Source organism: Gymnogyps californianus, chromosome 2, assembly GCF_018139145.2.
Source record: "Gymnogyps californianus isolate 813 chromosome 2, ASM1813914v2, whole genome shotgun sequence".
In the NCBI taxonomy this organism is placed as follows: Eukaryota; Metazoa; Chordata; class Aves; order Accipitriformes; family Cathartidae; genus Gymnogyps; species Gymnogyps californianus.
Window position 1 is genome coordinate 36363721 of NC_059472.1, and position 20927 is coordinate 36384647.

At 37.6% G+C, this 20927-nt stretch overlaps 1 protein-coding gene across 1 annotated transcript in view; it reads left to right on the plus strand.

Annotated features, from left to right (window-relative positions):
• Nucleotides 1–20927, plus strand: part of NCOA2 (nuclear receptor coactivator 2) — a 196165-nt gene that overhangs the window by 108685 nt on the left and 66553 nt on the right. Inside the window, exons 5-6 of the mRNA XM_050892444.1 lie at nucleotides 7626–7727; nucleotides 8623–8795. Coding sequence (XP_050748401.1) covers nucleotides 7645–7727; nucleotides 8623–8795 — 256 coding nt within the window. The 5' untranslated portion in view covers nucleotides 7626–7644. The remainder of the gene's footprint in view (nucleotides 1–7625; nucleotides 7728–8622; nucleotides 8796–20927) is intronic.

Genomic DNA, 20927 nt, shown 5'->3' on the forward strand with positions numbered 1-20927 from the left:
GTTTGTGGAGTTCAAGAATAAAGTAGAATTTAGTAAATATTACCATAAATCTTTTTTAATGTTACCTGTAATAGGCTCTCTTTCAAATGAAATTGTATCTACTAAGTAACAAGTGTTGTTTTCAGATAGAAAAGACTACAGCTGTTCTTCAGATTTTCGTACAAGTCCTTTAAAGGTGACTAGAGTTTTTCAGCTTGCTGCTACCACCTTCCTCATAGAAACTCTGTTTTCTATTTTTGCTTTATACTGCGTGACTGTTGTAGGGTGGCAAAGATTTTAGGCCGTTTCATCTATAGTGAAAGTGGTAGTGCTGTTTCAGGAAAAAAGCATACCCTTGAATGAATTAATTTGTATTTTTAATATGAGGTTACCATCACCAGCCACGGTATGGACATCTTGCTTATTTTGGCAGACTGGCATTGTTTCGTTTAGGGTATATCCCAGTTCCAGGTGTTCGGTGATGAAGGATGGGTATAGTAAGTTCGCTGTAGAACATGTGGCTTATGTGTACCAGTGATGCAGGAAGATGGTTTAATATATCTTTAACTTTCTTTTCTGTCAAACTTTTTAGCGATGGATCTCTTGCTTTAGTTTAATTTTACCAGACAATACAATCTTTTTTTCCTGCTCCTTTTATTTCCCTTGATTTTCACCTCTATTTTTTTTACTCATTTCCAAACCCTTATCCCTCTCTGTCTGGATTTGTCAAAATACCCCGTGCAAGAGAAAGTTTGCACGCGAGGAGGCTGAGCTTTTCCGAGCACAGTGCGGTGCGTGGGGCGGGCGGGCTCCATTAGCTGACTGGGATTCTGACGGGTGCTACAATGAAAAGTGCTGGGAGTCAAAGCAACCCTTCCTCCTGAACGGCTGTGGCTCACCAATAAAAGGTTGGCCTTAGGCTCCAGTGGCTCCAGTCTCTGATCTAGCATCTTATCCTGCCTCTGACAGCAATTTCCTTTTGAGGCCTGGGAAAGTGGCTAGCAAGTATTGCCTTCTTCAAAAGGGTTGAAGATTGCAGTGTGTATCAATATTAAATATTTTCCAATTCAGAAATGGAGCCAGTGAAAAAAGAGTTCATAAGCAGGAAAAAATGTGAAGAATCAGAAGTTGTATGTGACTTCCAACTTTCCTCTGGCTTCTACCAGAATTAATGCTACACGGAGTACATCAGTAATTTTGAAACCGAGACTGAAAGCTTCTAGTCATGAGAACTTCACAGGAAAAAAGTATGAATTATAATGGATGTATGTTTGAGTTTATAATTAACCACAGGAATATGAGCTGTTTATATTTTTTAATTGAGCTGTTAGAGAAAATTTTTGCCAAACTTTTCACTGACTTGTAATGTTTTTGGTCAGTAAACAGTATTTGTGCATTTTGTTACTCAATAAAACAGTGACTTTAATAAATCACTTCTATATTTATCAGTTGTATCTACACTAAATGCATGTATTGGTGTGCTGGAAGGGTGGTAGTACAGTACTGCTACCTGATTGTCCGCTATATGGTACTTTACCTTTTGTTTGCTACTTTTCAGATTGAAATCGCAGCTTTGAAGGTGTAATCCTCATTTATTCTTTAACTGCATTTGTTAGGCTTATAATAAATCTGACAGTTTAACAGGCCTTGTTTGGAAGATGGCCTGCCCTGATAAGAGATAAAATGCACATTATCTTCTTCTACATTGACTCTGGATGATTAACTGGATTCACTGATGCTGAGGATCAGTGCTGGAATGTTTATTCTGCGTGCCACGTTCCTTCATGGCATTTGAGGAGTGGAGGAGGTGTTACAAATTCACGCAACTGATTTGTGCTAGATTTTTTTCTGTCTCCTCCTTCACGGGGCCTCTGTTTTTTCTTTTTTCTCCCATGTGTTTTATTTTTGGGTTTACATTGTTCTATTTTTTTTTATTTGAAAGATGAGTGTCTTGTAAAAATATATTTACTATTGCTTTATAATTAGGTTAAGTCTCTCCGTGTACTCTAACTTAGAGTGGTGGCTGGTGGAGGATGTGAAGGAGGATGTGCTGTCACGACGAGAGCAGAAACTATTGTTTTATTACTGATAACAAGAAAAAATGAATTTAAGCGTCTTTCAGGCTCTGTCATTTCAGTCTCCCAACATCTGGTAGAAACTGGTTAGGTCTCAATGACTGTAATTACTAGCATATACTGTCCAAGAGTTTATTAATTTAATTTTTCAGTGTTTGTGATTTACATTTAACAATTGGAAAAATTAGACAGTGATTTTGTCTAATTTTTGTGGTTTTGGATGCTTAGGCCTGTGGTAGTGAAATGGAGAGAGCAGGAAAATACACTTATGGTGTTAAATGTAAATACAAAGAAAGTATTTACTTACCTGAGATGTCCTGTTGGTGCAGGTCATCTGTTGGAGCCTAAAATTAGTTCTTCAGTATTTTTAGTAATAATAATTCTGCTTCTCTAATTATCTCCTTCCTTGTATGAAAATGCTGCGGTGAGTGTATTTATCTTTCCATTGCTCTGTTGCTCCTCATTGATGCCCAGTGGAATTGAAGCTTGAGGGGCATCTGAGTCAGCATTAGAAGTTCAGCTCTTAGTTATTGTTGTAGGTTTTTTTGTAGGACAAATGGAAAAAACCTTAATATATATTGAGAAGAAAAATCTGCTACCACCACTGAAGGCAAAATACTAATCCCACAGTGGGATATTATGTTTGTATTTTGGAGTGCAGTACAGCTCCCAAACAACTTACACAATAAAAAAGGGAGTGCCTGGTCTTGCATGACAGTTCATTCTGCAAGACACGCATTTAAATTCAGCTTTGTAAGATATTTTCTTTCAAATAAAAATTGGTTTAGTACAGCATCTGACATACCATGATTTTTTTCATTAACAAACATATGTCTCCATCTCTCTCTCCTCCATGAAGTGATTACTGCTGGTTTTGTTTTTACTAATTCCCAATTTAGTTTATGCTTTTCCTATTCTATACTACGCTAAATAAGCCTTACCCACTTTTTCTTGATTTTGGTTTCAGAAGACATATGGTAGAGCTGATATTACATTTCCATTTCTTCTAAAGCACTAAATGAACCAAACCGTTCAATTTCTTTATCTTTCTTCTTTCTGGAAATTCCTGCAGAGATGTATAAAAAGATCAGAGGAGCAGGATGAATGCTGCTTTCTAATCTAAGGTAGTTCCCTGTAGGGGAGGTTTATTGGAGTAAAACTTTGAACCTCTGACTTGTCATTCTACTTGCAGTGGCTTCAGTTTTAAATTGTCATGTTTACTGGAAAAATTCAGACTTCGAGTTTGGGAGTTTTATTTTCTGGTCTGAGAAGCTATCTGTGTGGTTCAGGAGCCTAAGAATATTTAGAACAGCTTTAAAAGTTCCTAAATTATCTTGTAAAAAAATATTAGTTTATTTAATGTTATGAATTTTTGTGTATTATAAAACTATTAGTAATAATGAATAACCAAGAAATTTTGAGATGGATAAATTAATGTGTATGGAGAGAGTGAGGGCAGAACCTAAAAAGTGCTATATGCAGTTTAGCTGCTCCTGACCCACAGATGTTTGCTTGTATGTCTAAAATTCATGTGTCAATTCAATCTAAATTCATGAGGTTTTCCCTTCTCACCTGAAAGTTTCCTAGGTGTCTGCTCTATGGTACTGGATGTGCCCAGAAGTACTTTCTTCTGAAAAATGTGGTTTCAGTTCCTTGCTTCTGCCACATTAAATTTGTAAAGGTACCTAGGCCCTCCAGAGATCTTCGTCTAGTGAAATGTGAATGTGAATTAGCTCATGGAAAAAATTTGAAATAGCTGATTTCTTTTTAAAAGACATGAGGAAACTGGGAGGGTGCTCACCTCTTTGACTCTACTTGACTTGTTAGAGTCATTGCTGAGAAATGAGAGATATAGGTTTGCTACCCTCCTCAGCCTAAGGGATTCAAACCTCAATCCCTTGTGTCTTGAGACAGTGTTTGAACTACTTACCCATGAGTTTAGTGGTATGGGCTACACACCTAAAGATTCCTGCTGCACTGCAAGAGTTAATTAACCTTGCCCTCTTTGCTTCATAAACGTCCAGTTTTGGCAAGCAGATAGCCTACCACCCAGGAGGCTGTCCAGCGTGATGAAAAATACAAGCTTCAAACTCCTCTGCAAAGAGGGAACTCAATATCCATTGCCCCGTTTCTGGCTGTTTTAGTTGGTACGTAGTATTATGGAAGAGCAGGGCAGCAGATCCACAACTTCTAAAGGGGATTCCTCCTCATTTCTCCTAACTTGGGAGAGGATTTTAGTTTCTGAATCCCAAGAGAACAGCAGAACTTTACCTATCCCAGTCAGCCCCTAAATCCCTAGGGAGATAGGGTGTGGGGGCACATCCTTTTGATTTTAGTACTGTGTACTAGATACTGCTGAGTGACTTTCATTTTGGCCTGTGAGATTTTTTAGATTGCCTTAGTATCGTCTGTCTAGCGCTCCACTTTCCAAGGCACCTGACTCTGGATTTTGCATTCTGCTCTGGAGCACAGGCACCGACAACACAGGAGCTGCAGAGCCTATACAGATCTTTAAGGTATAGAATGTGATTTTTAATGAAGATATAGGGGAGAGCAGAAAGCAAACGTGGTAGTAGGTGGTAGATTTATGATGAGTAAAAAGAAATGGGTAACTCATTTAAGAAAAAACTGATATGCTGCTGAGAAAAAGACATAATGGCCTGTAAGTGCAAATAAAATAAATAAATAAATAGTTTAGAACCATTTACTACGTTTAATAAGGAGAGAAGAAGGTGCTAGTTTCATAATAATGATACAACTTTTGTTCCCTTAAATACAGAAGGATGAAGTTTAGGTGTTTATGGTGGGAGGTTAGTTTTAATGTGTCCTCCAAAGGCTGATACCGTAGTTCTAGTGGAATTCCTACAGAATAGCATCAGTGTGAATGCCAGAAGAATTGAGCTATGCATTGGTGCAGCTACCAGTGAAACTTTGGTTCCTGCAAAAATAAACTTGCCTTTGAAGTAAGCCTGACAGAGTAGGTGGGAAAGCTGTCAATAACTGTTCCTATCTGCTTTCTTGAGGAGGAAGGGGGAGTGGAGGGGAGTGTTCCCCCTAAATGCTTACCTCTGACTTTAATTCTTACTATTCCGGGGGGAGGAGATGACAGTTGAATGTTTGACAGGTTTTCGTGAATTGTCATGCTTGCTTTTCTCAAGAAAAATAGTTAACTGATTTACATTTCTCAGGTATTGGGAAGCATAAGAAATGAAGGGATTCCCCAGCCTAACTTTTTCTTCTGAACTTTAGCTCACCATCTGAGTCTGGCTCGGAGATCAGATGATCTCCGGAATGTACAGTTTTCATCATGCTGATGATTTTTTCTCACCCTGATCAGTAAAAAATTTAGTCATTGGAACAGAGCCCCAAGGACAGTTCCAGCTCTCCACTGACAGAGATGTGGAACTGCGGTCTCCGCACAACTTCTCTTTAATTATTGTCGCAGTTTTCTTAATAGTATCTTGCTCCTTCCTTGGAGCTCTACTTGTGATACTTGTGAAATTGCATATTTTCAAGAAGGTACTTAGCTCCTAACACATTAGACGAATGTATATTTCTACTTTTGTACTTAGATAAATTAGGATGTGAATGACTGCTGGGGCTATAAATCAGTGAAGATATGTAGTTGTTAAGGAATAGCCAGTGTCACAGGCCACACTGGAGACTGCAGTAGATGTTTCATGCTCTGCAGTAAGGTCGGTGTTGGTGTGGTGCTGTGAATGCCCTGACTGGGGTCAGTGAGAGTTCTCCAGCAAGTACAGAATGATGGAGTTTGTGATGGTACATCTTCCCTTTGAGAGCTCAGCTCTGCTCCGCCGCAGAACCAGGGCCTTCTTGCTCTTCTTGCAGTAGCTTGTTCTCAACACGTTGGCAGTATAAACGTACATGCAGATATAGATGTGCATGTATAGACTCAATAGAGAAAAAGATAAGCCAGATACTTTTCAAATAGAATCTGATACCATCCATGTCAAAGACCAGCTGGGAGCTGTATGTTTCAGGCATGATCCAGTCTTTTTCATGAAACTTGACCAGTATCTAGAAAAAGGAAAATGACTCCACTTTCTCCTCAAACTGGTTAAAAAAAATATTTTCAGTACAAAGAAAGGAATTTTTATTCCTCTTTTTCTTTTAATTTAGAAAAATGTTAGATGGTGTTCAGTTCTGAATCTGAGATGGCTCCAAGTCTTCGTTTGCTTGCTCAAGTTTCAATAAGTAGCCTTTCTCGGCATCCCTGCAGAACTGCTTGGATCTTAGTCTCCAGGCTGTTTCTGTCTATATCTTCATTCAGCCAGTTCACTGGGAATCTAAGATTTCCAGTGTGAACATCCTCTTACCAACACATACTCTGGCTGCTAGATTTTATAAAGTGTCAAAAAGAAAAAGAGAAGGGGACTACAGTTTTAACCCACAGGAGTTCCCTCATTAAGTTCAGTGCATGGCTGACCGGGCCAGCAGAGGGAAGGGAACAGGTGGGGCAGAAATGAAGGGCTTGAAGGAGGTGGTGAACCCCCTTGTTTTGATACCTGATTTCCATTTTATGCTGGTGTAAAGTGATCATAGAATTACGGGCTCCAGCTCTTATTTTAGCATGGTATGAATCACCTCCTGGAGACACTCATCTCCTTCATGGCCCTCATGTTTATTTTTCTGCTAATCCCAAAGAATACAGGAGCTCTCTGAAATGTCTGGTAACATCTCTCTGCCACCATCCTTACAAAACTGGCAGCAACTAGGCAGATGGTGAGCTAGGACTGCCCTGTCTTGCATGAGCTTTTTGATCATTTACGTCATCTCCCTATGCCCTTTGTGGTAGTGATTTCTGCCTCCAGAATATTGGTATTTATTGAGGAGTATGTAATCTGGAGCAGGCGAGTTTTATGTGCTCCTACGGTGCATAGGACAACAGACGGCCAGGAGCGGGGCAGGATTTCCATGGGCTGTTTATTGCACAAATTATAATAAGCTTGTGTTGTTTTAACACATGATAGCTTGACAAGTTTTTTCCTCATGAGGTAGATGATATGTACAAAATATTTATCAGTTCCTCAGTGATCTCTAGTGTTGACAGATGTTCTGTTTCTATGATATTGTACATGTACTTGTGCAGGCATTATCTTCTTTTTTTAACTAAGGCTGCATGTGCTACATTTTCATGTAGCTGGGATACATGTTTCATTTCATGTATTTCCATTCTGTTGTGTTTTTCTTGTTGTGTGCCACTATGGCTTTTCCTTTGTCTTTCCTCATTCAACCTTGCAAAATTGCCATGAAAATTCAGCAAGCCAGGCACAAAACGTACTTACCTGTTCTTACATAACTGGTAACAATCAAAGAGATGATAATGCTTTGCTTGCCCAGCACAAATTTTCTTCTGAAGGAGTTTTGTGTAGCATTTTGTGGGGTCATAAAAACAGTGTTTTTATTGGTACCTTTCAAACAAACTCTATTTCAAATGATAGATTTGCCAAGTAAAAACTGAGTTGAGCATGGAACGAGAAACTTGGAAATAAGAACAGAGAACTCATGACTTTTCCACCATAACCCTTTCTTGCACTTTCTTCCTTTTAGTTGCTGATATGTGTTCAAGATGAGTGGGATGGGAGAAAATACCTCTGACCCATCCAGAGCAGAGTCAAGAAAGCGCAAGGATCCTGATCAGCTTGGACCCAGGTTAGACCATTTATGTCCGAAGATGTTGAAAGAGAAAGACTTAAAAAAAAAGTTACACGTGGACATATTTTTCAGTTAGAAAGTGACAAACTAACCATTCTTGCAAAGAGAAGTCAGTACCAAACCACTCTGATGCGGTAATTCTGTGTTGTTGTGGGTTTGGGATGGGGGGTGGGGGCTATTGTCTTTTATTATTATTTGTTTGTTTGTTTTGAATCCAGTGTAGTGCCAAAATACAGAATTTTGGTGACAATATAGGAGCTATGTAAAAATCTTTTTTGGCTAATCATTGCAAGGACCCCTCAGTCACTCAGTCTGGCAATCTAAGATTTTTTTACCACCTTTCTTGTACATCATAATCAGGGACTTGAAAAATATTTTTCAGTTTTATAACAGTTGCATTACCAACACAAATAAATTTTAAAGCGTAACCACTCATTCACCATTTTTTCTTACGACTGTCTGTCATAATTTCACAAGGAGGCAGGGAGTATGGATTGTTTGGTTTAACTTTTTAAGTTGTTTTATTTTCTCATGCACTGTCACTATGATTCTTCCTGGATTCTCAACACCATGTGGAGGGATACTTGTAAATGTTCAAATCCCACCCCACCAATTAATATTCTGTTTTGAATTTCAAATCCCAAACCTCTTTTGAAACAAAAACATGAGTGCTGGGAAAAAATAAGGAACATCTTTTTTAATGCTCCTTTCCTTGCTCCAGAGGAAACCTTTCTGCTTGAGAAACTTGTAAGTTATGTTTTTTGTAGTGAGAGAGGGCAGTTCTCTTTGTTTTTGTTAAACTATTCTCAAACCATTTGAAATCATCTTTGTGCTGGCCAGAAGGCAAGCAAACTGATATTAAATATGACGGTTTTATAAACTGCTCTTTCAGCCCTAAAAGAAGCACTGAGAAACGCAATCGTGAGCAAGAGAATAAATACATAGAAGAACTTGCAGAGCTGATTTTTGCAAATTTTAATGATATTGACAACTTCAACTTTAAACCTGACAAATGTGCAATCTTGAAAGAAACTGTGAAGCAAATTCGTCAGATAAAAGAACAAGGTAAGAAGACTAATTAATTGACTTTGAATATTTTCTGTGTTGATTATTACTTTATTTTTGGCAAACCCGATAGTCTCTTCAGCTTTGCTTTAGCAAACTCCCAGGTTTTTCATTAATTAATAATGAAAAATGCTGTAATGTCATGTGAATGGAGTGTGTTAAGTATCATATTCAGTATTTTAAAAACAAGCTTCACAGAAAATTAAGAAATTGCCGACAGAGAGAGAAAATCGGTCAGTCTGATGTGTGCATCTAATGGAACTGAAATCAGTTCTGCTTTTACAAAAGTTAAACTAGCAGATGGCGGGGGGGCGGGGAAGACTACTTACATACTCTTACATGGACGATGAATCCATGCAAAATAGGAATAATCCAGGAGAGTGGGGTATGAAAGTATTCTGCATTCCCCCTTTTGCTTTCTTTTGTTGGTATGAATAGATATTGTGGACTAAATTATCTGCGTCCCTTAAATGATGACATCATATCCTCAACTACAATAGATTTGAAACTATTCTAATCTCTAGATAGGGTCCTGTTATAAATGTAAACCAGAGAACGTGACAGTTTTCTTCCTGTTCTTTGTCTAGAAGATTAGTTTTGTATTTCTTTTCTTTTGATATATTTCCTATTTAAAGAAAAAAATCAAATCTTTTAGAAACTTTAAATTTTTGGAAGTTGGTTTTGTGGCACAGGTCTGTCTGGGCAAGTGTGAATAGCACTGCAGGTGTTTGGGGCAGATTCAAATTCTTAAAGTAGGTGTGTATAATTTTTCTTTTAATGTAGAAGATTTCAGTCTCTTTATAAACTGTATTTAGAGTGATTCCTTTGGTTTTCAAACACTTTAACATCTTTCACTTCTTTAGTATTCTGTGATTCCTGTGGGAAAATAATGCTTCCTTTTCCATACTGTATGTGCAAAGTTACAAAAGTGGAGATTACATGTTGCATAATTTAGATACAGATTTATTTCTAAAACAAGTAGATAAGTAGATCTGCAGTTTCAGACATCAGCCTATTCAGAGCTAAATGGAAAGTGGGAAGTGTCAAATTGTGTCAACTGCCTCCAAAGTGGCTCTAATTGATTAATCTTCGGGAATGTTCCTATTTCTCAGCTTGTTCTCTTCTTATTGCTATTAGGTTGCCATAATTTTTAAAATGGATATCCTAGTGAAGTTGCCATGCCCCATATTAGAAGTATAACTCTTAACCTCGCACAGTGTCCATCATGGTTTTGCACCTTGCTGGCTTTTGAGTTTTATATTTTTTTACCTTATTTTCTTTTCTTCTTCCTTTTCTCACTTCCAGTTTTGGATTTTTGTTTTGCTGTCACCAAGAGACACTTATCCTTATCCTCACTCGAGAAGCGATAAGGACAAAAAAACTGTGTTTTCCTGGGAAGCGGGTGCACAGAGAAAAATCTGCTAGTCCACTTGGTAATTCTCTCAGCAGCTCTAGAAAATCTAGTCTGAAAATCTGGCTCTAACTAATGGCAACTTTGGCAAATCCAGGGTTTTGTTATTTGGGACCAATATAATAAAAACAGTTTTCATATTGTTATAAAATGTTCACACTCATCAGACCAGGTTACATGTAAATTATTTAAGTCATCATGGCCCAGAAGTGTACCAAAGCTGAATATGCACTTAATTTTCTAAGCTCATAAAGTTTTATTGCAAAAACAACTGAAAATACAATTCTAAAGACAGAGTAAAATGCTATGAATACTGTTTATTTCAACAACTAGAAGTAGTTTGCAACCCTTGTGCAATAAAGATACTAAATTACTCTTTATGATGTTGATTTGTTGCACAAGATTCTTCAGCTGAGAACAATTAGATTGTCTGATAACTTTTTGGGTCTTTGCATAAAACTCATAGCTGGTACAGACTAGACTTTAAGCCTCTCTAAGGGGCACTGCAAAACAGTGACCTGCAAGGTGGTCATTAATAGCATCTTAGGATCTAGAAACAAAGATTAGAATACTTGAAATTATTCCTCTAAACTAATTAAAAGTTTGATACTGATTTCTACATAGAAGCTACATCTGTTTGTTGTAATAGCAAATTTTAAAGGCTTTTCCTTTTCAGAAAAAATTCAAATGGCAGCATACTCTGAAATGCAACATTGTTTTGGAACAGGCATTTCATTAACAAATAGGTCTCACATGTAGTAAACATTCAAACTGCATGAACGGTACAGTACACCTATACTTCTGCTGAGTGCCACGAAAAACCTGACCTAAGCAAGGCAAACCTAATGAGGCTCTTACTATTGCTGTCTCATGTTTTTTAGGTAGTTTATCACCTCACACTGGGAATCCTGCACTTATATGTATTCATCATTTAAATGCATTAACTTTTAGATTGTTCCAAATCTTTCTGATTGCTTTTCCAGTGCCAAGACATGTTAGAAGAACTTTACAATGAAACACTTGCATTATCGTAACAATATCTATTTCTAAAACAAAGTCATGAAAATAATACTATACTTGCATGAAGTGCCATAAGACTCAGGTTAAAAATCATATTTTCTTACAGTTAAGATGTTTTATTGTTTGTTAGTGTTACACTAACTACCTGTAGGAGAAAACTAAATGAACATCCTGAAATTCATGAGTTATTCTACACTAACACGGACAAATTGAGATGGCGCAGTTTTTGTGCACTGGGTCTGCTCTGCATTTCTTCAAAGACAGATTAGATTAAATTAGTGAAAACTTATTTTACAGTTTTATTATTTAGAAGTTTTAGTAAAGAGGTTGGATTTTTGAAATAAATACTAAAAATTCTTCACAAATTCTTCTTCTTCGTCTATAAATAGAATTGCACATTAAGGTCTAATTACTTACAAAAGTGCAGTCAGTTATAAATACCTTGTAAAGCCACTGAAAGCAACAAGTTTTATACCTGCTACTGAGATTTGACAAGGAGACTTTATTCTAGGTTCTAGGAATGAAAATGAGGAAGGAAGAAATACAGATTGATATCCATTTCCCATGTCAAGCTTGCTGGGCTGGTAGCTGAAAAAAGTAATAGATTATTTGCTGTAGTAATACTATATAATTTAGTATAATGTTATCCTGATCTATTTTATATGCAAATACATATTTGCAATACTATATCTGCTATCTTTATATCATTTCTCACAGTATATACTTCAAAGATTCTTTAGTTGTGGTATGTTAGAGATTCGGTTTATTGCAATTTGAAAGCAAGTTATAAATAAATGCGTGTAAGTGAATTAGAAGGATTAAAAATATTTGGAAGATGTAACCATTGCATGTAGTTTTAATCTGGGTTTTGAAATGTTTTTAGTAGTTGGGAAAACGAAGACAAGTTTCTTTACAAAAGCTTAATTTTCTACAGAGAACTTTTACCATATTATCTTAAAGTGGTTGGATAGAGATTTGTGGATGTCCAGAGGAGGTGAAAAATTGTGATTTTAGCATGAAGATGAAACAGAAGTTGTATTCATGTAAATCTTAAGTGAATATTTCTACTGGGGATTTGAGACTTGTGTTTCAAGCACTTGGGAAAAAATTAATTCAGTTTTTTATTTATAGCATAAAGGTGATATGCCATGGTGGTTTTATGGTTGCGTTACATGGTCATGAAAGTGTAAGCTCTCCTGTTATTTGTAGTCTATGTTAAGTTACTTTGAAAGAGTAATAGTCATATATGTTGCAGATGTGTTCATAATGTACACAGATGTGTACAAGCACAGTAAGTTCCGATTTGCACGTGCTTAATTAAAAAAGCTTGTTTTAGGCAAGTGCAAAGACCACTGGGGATAAATGTTCCTTTATATGCCAGACAGCCAAGAAGCTATAAAGCCATTTGATTGTACTTAAGAACTATATTTAGTAAAATAGTGTCTGATTGATTTTAGAATCCTACCTTATTTTTAAGAAACAACTTCAGCACTTTAGACAGATTCATTTCAGTTGTATAAGTAATGCTGAAAATGTTTTCTCATATCTGAAAACAACAAAATTCTGACAGCAAATAAAAGGAGTCTGGATTCTCTTCTTCATTAGTTTACAATCAGATGAACTGTTTCACATCAATCTCATTTTCATACCTACAGTAGTCCTTTTCCTTGAATCTTGTCATCTGCCTGACTCCTTTCATTATGTTAGCATTTTTCTTTCTCATTATTGTTTTTGGTTGCTCTGTCCCCCTTTGGCTGATTTTTTTTTTTCCTTCTAGGTGTTAAGCAGGATATAAAATTAAACCTTTGCCTTCGTTTAAAGCTCTTTTTATCCATCATGCTTACCTTAGTCTCAGCAGGTAAATAGCTCTCATTTTAAAGCAGAGACTATTTGTTACATTTCACTGCTTGAACATCTCCTGGTTCAGGCTTTGAAACCTCCTTTTCTTCATTATCTAGTTGTGCTTTTACCCCTCTGGATATCAGCAATGCAGTAGGTACAGAGGATACTGAAGATCACCTTAAGCTTCTTCAGCAGTTTCGCTAGCTAAGCAGTCTCCTCTGACCCCTTCAGTAGGAGTGCTGAAGAATGTGTCCTGACATCAAGTACAAGACATGTTTGTTTTTTTTTTCTCAAGTCCCCTGAGTACCTTAAAACTCCAGGTCTGCATCTCTTATTTTTCTCTTTCTACTCTCCATGCCTTTTTGTTTTCTGTAGCCTTTTTTTAGGATGGCATCCACCTGTCTTATTTAGATTCACATACGGTGGGATATAACCTACTGTGCCAAAGTATCCCCAAATGTGATTTTCTGTCTCAGTTCCATTTTCTTGCAGAGTCCATCTTTCATGTGTCACCAGTTTCTGAAGGGTTTTGTGTTCTATAGATCAGCTTTTCAGTAGTACAGGGAAGGGATATCAGGGTGGTGATTATCAGTCTAGCTGTTAATGTACACTTTTGAGTTGTCAGATCTTGTTTTCAGAATAGCCTTACAAGACAGACCTTGGACAGATTGAATCACAATGTGAAAGCTAAACAACGTTGGGAGAAGGGGAAGTACTTGGTGAAGAGAGACATGCAAGACCTATGGAACCTGTATGAATTTAAAAAGAAGGCTTGTTGTTAATCATATATATCTTCTTTTTCTGGTTTCACATTTGATAGCAAAACCAGTTTTTGCTTCCTTGTAGGAGTACTACTTTGTAATCACAGGGTCACTCCAGCAGATAGTCTATTGTTGCCTCCAGCGCCAGTATGCAAGTAAAATTGCTTGCTAAAGGAAAACAGCATGGTCTTAAAGCTGTAATGAGGTGTTACTTTGGCTGGTGCTACTTTGAATTTATCAGATCTGAATTTAGATTCATATTTCACAAGGCATTTAAGCAACTGCCTAACTTCAAGCAGATGAGAAATCCCTGTTAAGTCAGTGGAACTACTTAAAGGTTTAAAGTTATGTGCATAAATATCTTACCAAATCAGGATATTAAGACAAGAGTGTACGCAGACTTTGTTTTTGTTTGTTGTTTTTTGTTTTGCGAATATTTTAGTTGGTTAATTTTACTGTAATTGTATTTTTTATGTTAATCATATTTGAGATGGCAGGAGATTTAAAATTGATGCCAATTTTTGAATCTTCTTTTTGAAGGAGTTCTGCATGGCTGTAATGTGCTGTACTTTCAGCCTGATAGGATTTTAAGACTGAATTAAGTGTCAGAGGAATTTGTGCTGTGAAGTCAAGCAATTTATGCAGAACATTTACAAAAAACTCTATTACTGAATTTGCTTCGCTGTCTCCTCTACCTACAGCTGAGAGTGATGTACTGAAATGGCTTTGATCTTCCTCTGTACCTTGTAAAGCTTTTTGGCTAAATACCCAGTTATGTTGACTTTACTACTTGCATGCCTCCAGAGAACTACTGATTCACTGAAGAATTTAAACTGGTTTTAGGTAATGGAGACCATCAGTTTCTTTTCTGGCTCTGATGACAAGTAGTCATTAGCCAGCAGACCCATCAAGTGGGAAATTTCCTAGGGTTTGCTTATTTTACTGGAGTTGTGTATCATGCAGAATAGTTGGCTTAGGCCTTATCTGCACATAAGTTACGGCTTTTTAGCTATACTAAGTTTTCTGTGGAAGCAGTGTTTATAATTTAATTAATATGACTTATGAGAGGAGTAGCTGAAGACGCCTTTATGACATAGAGCTGTGTCCACACTGGTCTCAAACTATTGAGAGAGTTCGGATTGTTCAGCCTGGAGAGCAGAAGACTCTGGGGAGACCTTATTGCGGCCTTTCAATATATAAAGGGGGCTTATAAGAAAGAGAGAGACTTTTTACTGAGGCCTGTAGTGACTGGACAAGGGGCAATGGTTTTAAGCTGAAAGAGGGTAGATTTAGATTGGACATGAGGAAGAAATATTTTACTATGAGGGTGGTGAGACACTGGAACAGGTTGCCCGGAGAAGCTGTGGATGCCCCATCATTGGAAGTGTTCAAGGTCAGGTTGGACAGGGCTTTAAGCAACCTGATCTACTGGAAGAGGTCCCTGCCCATGCCAGGGACGATGGGCTAAACGATCTTTAAAGCTCCCTTCCAACCCAAACCAGTCTGTGATTCTGTGATTCTCTTGCTTTAAGAAAACAGACAAAAATAATCATCAAACTGGTAATCAAAATTGTGAAACCAGTGTAAAATCTATGCACTTAATAGATTTAGTGGATTGTTGTTTTTTTGCTTCCTAATCATGGTTAAAGTCCTATCTGCTGTTTTAGAATAAATATAGCCTTGTTCCCCAAAGTTAATGAGACTGTTTACTCATCATCTGATTAGGAGATTTAGGTCAATTTTGTTATTATTTATTTTGACTAAGAGCAATAATAGAGTGGTCCTACAGAGGTTGATATGCAGGCCGGAGACTCAGCTGCAGGAAATGAGGCAGCTGTTGAAAGCCCTGCTTCCACCATCCCTGTCCTCCTCCTGGCCATGAGTTTCCATTCCCTCCCTTACTCTGACAGTAGCATTTGTCCGGTTGTGTGGTGAGCCTGAGCAGTATTTTGTTATTTGACTGGGAGGAGAGGACGTGTTTCCCAACAGGTCCTTGGTGGGGCCCCCTCCAACACGGGTCCAAGTGTGCCAGCAATGACGGAGCCATGGGCTAACGCCCACGTCTGTCTTGGCGCTGTTGGGCATTGCAGGGTATCGGGCGATAACTGTCACTTAACAAGACATGTCTCTTCTCCATGGGCTTCAACTTTGTCGATGATGGATGACTTCAGCTCTGGAGATAATTTGCTTGAAGTTTTAGACCAGAACTCTAAACTTGGACTCCAAGTTATGGCTCAAAGTTGAAGAAAAACTAAATGTTCACTCCTAACTGTTAAGATAGTGGTCTTTCTCAGGTAGAAATAGTAATTATTGGCAGGTGTTACAGGAAAACGTGGTTGTTTGTTTTGCATCCTTGTATTTACAAAATACTTGTATTTTGCTTTTCTTTGATCTTTATTTTGTTTTCTTTCATAACTTCTAAATGACCAAGAGAGAAAATAATTCAAACTAGTGGAACATGGTTGTTCATGTTCTGTAGCTGCAAAGGTGGTTGCAGTCTAAGAGGTCTGTAATACCAATGTTGGGGCATGCTATAAAGGATTGAGCTGCTTCTCCTATATTTAACATGCTTTGAGGGATATGTCTCAAGTGTTCCCTCTTTGTTCTTTGCAGGAATATTTTCATTAAAGTTTTGGTTTTGTTACTTTAATGATCATAGAATGGTCTATGTACTTCTGGGAGTGTAGTAAAAATGTCTTGTATAAGAAAGATGGAGACATCTCTTCCTGAAATTTAGGATTTTGGAGGCTACCTCCTTGCAGATAGTGTATTGTTCTCAGGCTGCATTTAAACTGTCACTGAGCACTTTAAACTTCAAAACTTTACAGTTTTTCTTTTGCAATTTATCATGTAATCTCTTACAAACTGTAAACATTGTAAATGCATTTAGCATTTTAAATTTGGGGGGAAAAAAAACCCAGAAATATAGGCTGACATCCAGCCCTCCACAATATGAACTAAGCTCTTGAGTCTGGTGTTTCTCACCAGCTGCTCTGTCTTCAGAGGTGTCTGGTCAATAAGAAATACTGAGTTTAGGTGCTAAAGAAGAAATACTGAGTTTAGGTGCTAAAGAAGAATTGGGGGCTACTGATTCGAGTCTTAATGTTTGTGTTTGTTGCTGGAAGGTATGCAGTGTAGAAGGTGCTGACTGTAGAATACTAGGGTTTGCTGTGTGCTTTAGATTACTGAATGCAACATACTAATCTCAGTAGCATGTAAAGCAAGTAAATGAAGAAGGAGACTTCATGTTACCTTGACTGTCTCTGTGGAGCTTAATTTATGGAATAACAAATTAATTTACTGAGAGTAGTGATGATACTTCAGTCAAAATAAGATCATCTATTATAAGGAACCTAGCTTTTGTTACACAGCTTTTATCTTTTCTTTTTAAAGACTGCAGCCTGAAAAGTGATAATGTAATACTTACTCACAATAGGGTGCAATGCCTTTCGTACCATGTATGAATCCTCAAAACCTGTGGATTCACAGTACATTAAAGAGATATTGATCAAAGGCTCCTCTGTGTTCAAACTAGAACCAAGATAATTGCATCTGTTCTAAGTCATGCATTTTGTTATTTCTGTAAAAGATTCTGTGTATGGACAGTTAGTTAGAAATAGGGGTCCTTGAACGTGAAATGACTAAGGATATGAAAAACAATTACTACTTCAGTTTTCAGTTTCTTTTATGAAAACCCACAGTGTGCAACTGGGGAAAAAAAACAGACTGAAGTTTGAAGGATGACGTGGCAAATGATCAGTTACTTGCCCTGTCATGTACACTGTTGAGCTCCTAGAGAATGTCCTCAGACAGATGGTTAGAGAGCCAAGACATATATGCCTTCTGTTTCCTTTCATCGTTAAAGTGTGTTGGCACATCTGTATGTATTTTACAAGACAATGGGTGCTCTAGTGTGTGCACTACACGCTTAGACACACACATACTCTCCCTCTTCCCTCTGAAAGCAAACCACTCTTCTTTAGCTTGCACGAGATCAGAGCAAATGTCAGAAGATGGAGACGGAAAAGTATATAAATTTAAGTTCTGCTAAAGTAGAAAACTTTTAAAGTAGATACTCCATAACTGGAGATGCTCCAGATATTGCCTTGTTACCTGAAATAGTATCCATGTGCCCCTTTGGAGGAAGCAGCAGTGTGGTACCTCTATTCACTGAGACTCTATTCATCTTGAAGTAAAAAGGCACATGCCTGCAAACCTTGCTTGGCTTACTGATGCAAAGCGAAATGGAGCTACGCAGTGTGCCTGCCACAGAGGACTCTTTAACATGCAAAGGCAGGATACGGCCTAACAGCTGTGGCCAAAGCCAACTTATACTTGAAGTGCAGATTCTTAGTGGAAAGTTAATGGAAATTTGAAGCAACTTAGTGAAGAAATTGGTAGGTTCTATCAGCCCTCCTGAACAGGTTTGAATGACCTTCAAAATACATATTGTAATTCAGTGGAGGTTCTTGGCATGATGCAGGAGTCACTTGGTGAAACATTTTGGGATGTGTTACAGAGATCCAGCTAGGCAGTTAGAGTGGTCCCTTGTCATCTTACGATGTGTGAGCATGAAGAGCACTAGCCTTTTACTGGTACTTTTTCTTCTGAGGCACAATTTCCTAGAAAGACTTGGAACAAACTGCAGTTCCCATGATCCTTCTGAGGGAGATGTCTTCCAGAGACAGGTTATTCCATGTCAAATTAGGTCTGGGCCTATGTTCAACGTTAAAGAGGAAGCGTGCTTAAATATAACAATTGATTCACTTGGAAATGAAAAAAAAGAAGAGGAAGAGATATCAAGGTTGTAAATTCTAAATATAGATTGGAAAACTCAGAGGGACCCTCACTTAGATTTTTCTTGGTTTGTTTGTTTTGGTGTTGGGTGGAAAAATATCAAAGTATTTTGTGCCAATGACATAGAATTCTTCCTGTCTTCCTTCTTTTGTACAAAAGCTTTCACCTACTTAGCTTGGAGGAAATATATGAATGTTTGACTTTATTTTTCTATCTTTAGTTATTTCTTAATATCCTTCTTGAATTTTCTGAACACAATGCTCCCTGTCACTAGCTATCAAAAGTGATATTTTATGTAGAATGGATTTTCTTTGTATTTCCCTGTTTCTCCCTTTTCTCTTGAAGGGCTTTATTTTTTAGCCTTTGCTGTTTTCTTTTTGCTCCTTTTTAATAATTGTCCTGCATTTTGTTTTTTACTTCTTCCCCAGTTATGCTCTCTCTTGCCTTCAGTGTGGCTTTAGTCATAATTTTGGGACCAGCATCACCGTACCTGTGACAGTTTTATTCCATGCACTGTTGTCTCTCTGATACTGTTTTTTCTCTTAGTGCTGCAGTAAGAAATCATCGAATAGTTTTAGGGAATGTGACAAAACTTACTAATGAATTGTTGAGTGTTACACTGATCGATATCAAGGATTATTGTGATTACTATTAAGCTTGAAAGTTGAGTCACCATCTGTCTAGCTTTTAGAGATGCTGATTTTAACTGGACATTATAATACATTTTGTCAGGCCATTGTACTTAATGTTCAAAATATAATTATGTGTTTGCAGTTGGCAATCTAAAATGTAAAGATGCCCAGTAAGTTTTTTTTTTTCCCTTGCTTTTTTGTATCAGTGATACAGGCAGAGAAGCCAGTCCATAAAACCTTTATTAAATATAACTGAGGGAGGATATTGGCTTTCTCAGGGTCATTGTGAGTTATGGTGCAAGAATACTCTTCCTTTCCCTGAGCTCTGTGATGGTTGTGGGTGTTGTCATTCGTTCTTTCTTTGAAGCTCAGACAAGGGGCATATATCGTTTATCTCAACAGCTTAAGCCCTTTCCAAAGGTGGGGGTTTGGTTTCTTTTGTTGTTTTTTTTTCTGTGGAGGGTTTTTGGCTTTGGTTTTTTTTTTTTTTTCAATAAGGACTTGGGCCCAGATCTACAAATGGCTTAGAATTTAGATACTTACCTCAAAACCCAGTATCCTTAAATGTTTAGGCTGAGGCAGACCCATAATCCTGTAGAAATAACAACTATTATTTAAAAGGTCTCACCTGTTGGTGCTCTAACGGGTGAAGTGAGGAGCAGGCACCCATGTTCCTTTTTGCAAGTGAGTAAGTAAATTGCAGACTGGAGGAAAAGGTTCTGGATTATCACTTCTGGTCTGATGCACGGGCTTGGCTGCCGACCTGCATTACCAGCCTTCGTGCCAAGGAGGGACATGACTGGAGTCAGACCTTAATCTTCAACATTTTCTGGTTAAAGCCACATTTGTTCAGCATACTCAATGCGACGACTGCCAATCGGGGGCACCTCACTCCCAGCCTGCACCGTGTCAGGAGCCTGGAGCTGGGGAAGAGCCGCGAGGCTACCGAGCCAGCTACGGCAGCGCCCACCGCCACGACATGGAGCATCCTTTCCAATGAGCTGCTAGTCGCCCGTGGTTAAGGGAACTGTTTTTAAGGCAGGTCAAAGTTTCTTCTCAGAGGAGAACTGATAAAGCTCACTGAGAAAATAGAGAAAGCAATACTGTGTTTTAATTATTTTTCTGTTTATGGATTATACTGACTTATTTATGACTAGTTGATCCCTACTTCAGGACTCTGAAATAGAGAACAAGAAACGGTAACGCCTAATTAATTAAGTTGTAAGTATGGTTCAGTCATTGAAGGGAGCCCATTTGTACCTATCAGTTCTATTAGCAGGCATTTTAAAATGTGACAGAACAAATTAATGTAATTGAGATTAAAAGTGACTTTGTCTGGATGTAAATCTTAGCAACAAGATAAGCCAAACTTTTCTAGGTAATGAAAAAAGATCTTTTAATTTTAGAGAATATCTTAAACAATACGTGTTAATAGTCATTACCATCTTTCCAACAGCCATGCTGTATTCATAATGTACCTGAAGTAATGTAGCCACTGTTGAAATATATGAAATGAATCTTAAACACAGTTTTGTAAAGGACTTGGATTAAAAAATTCCTTTGGGTAACTAACATGCAGAAGTAAACAGGTTCTTTTAGGAAGCTTTTATTTTTCCTTCTGCTTCCCTTGCAGTAATAGGAACATTTCGGTTTCTAAATTGACTTAAAT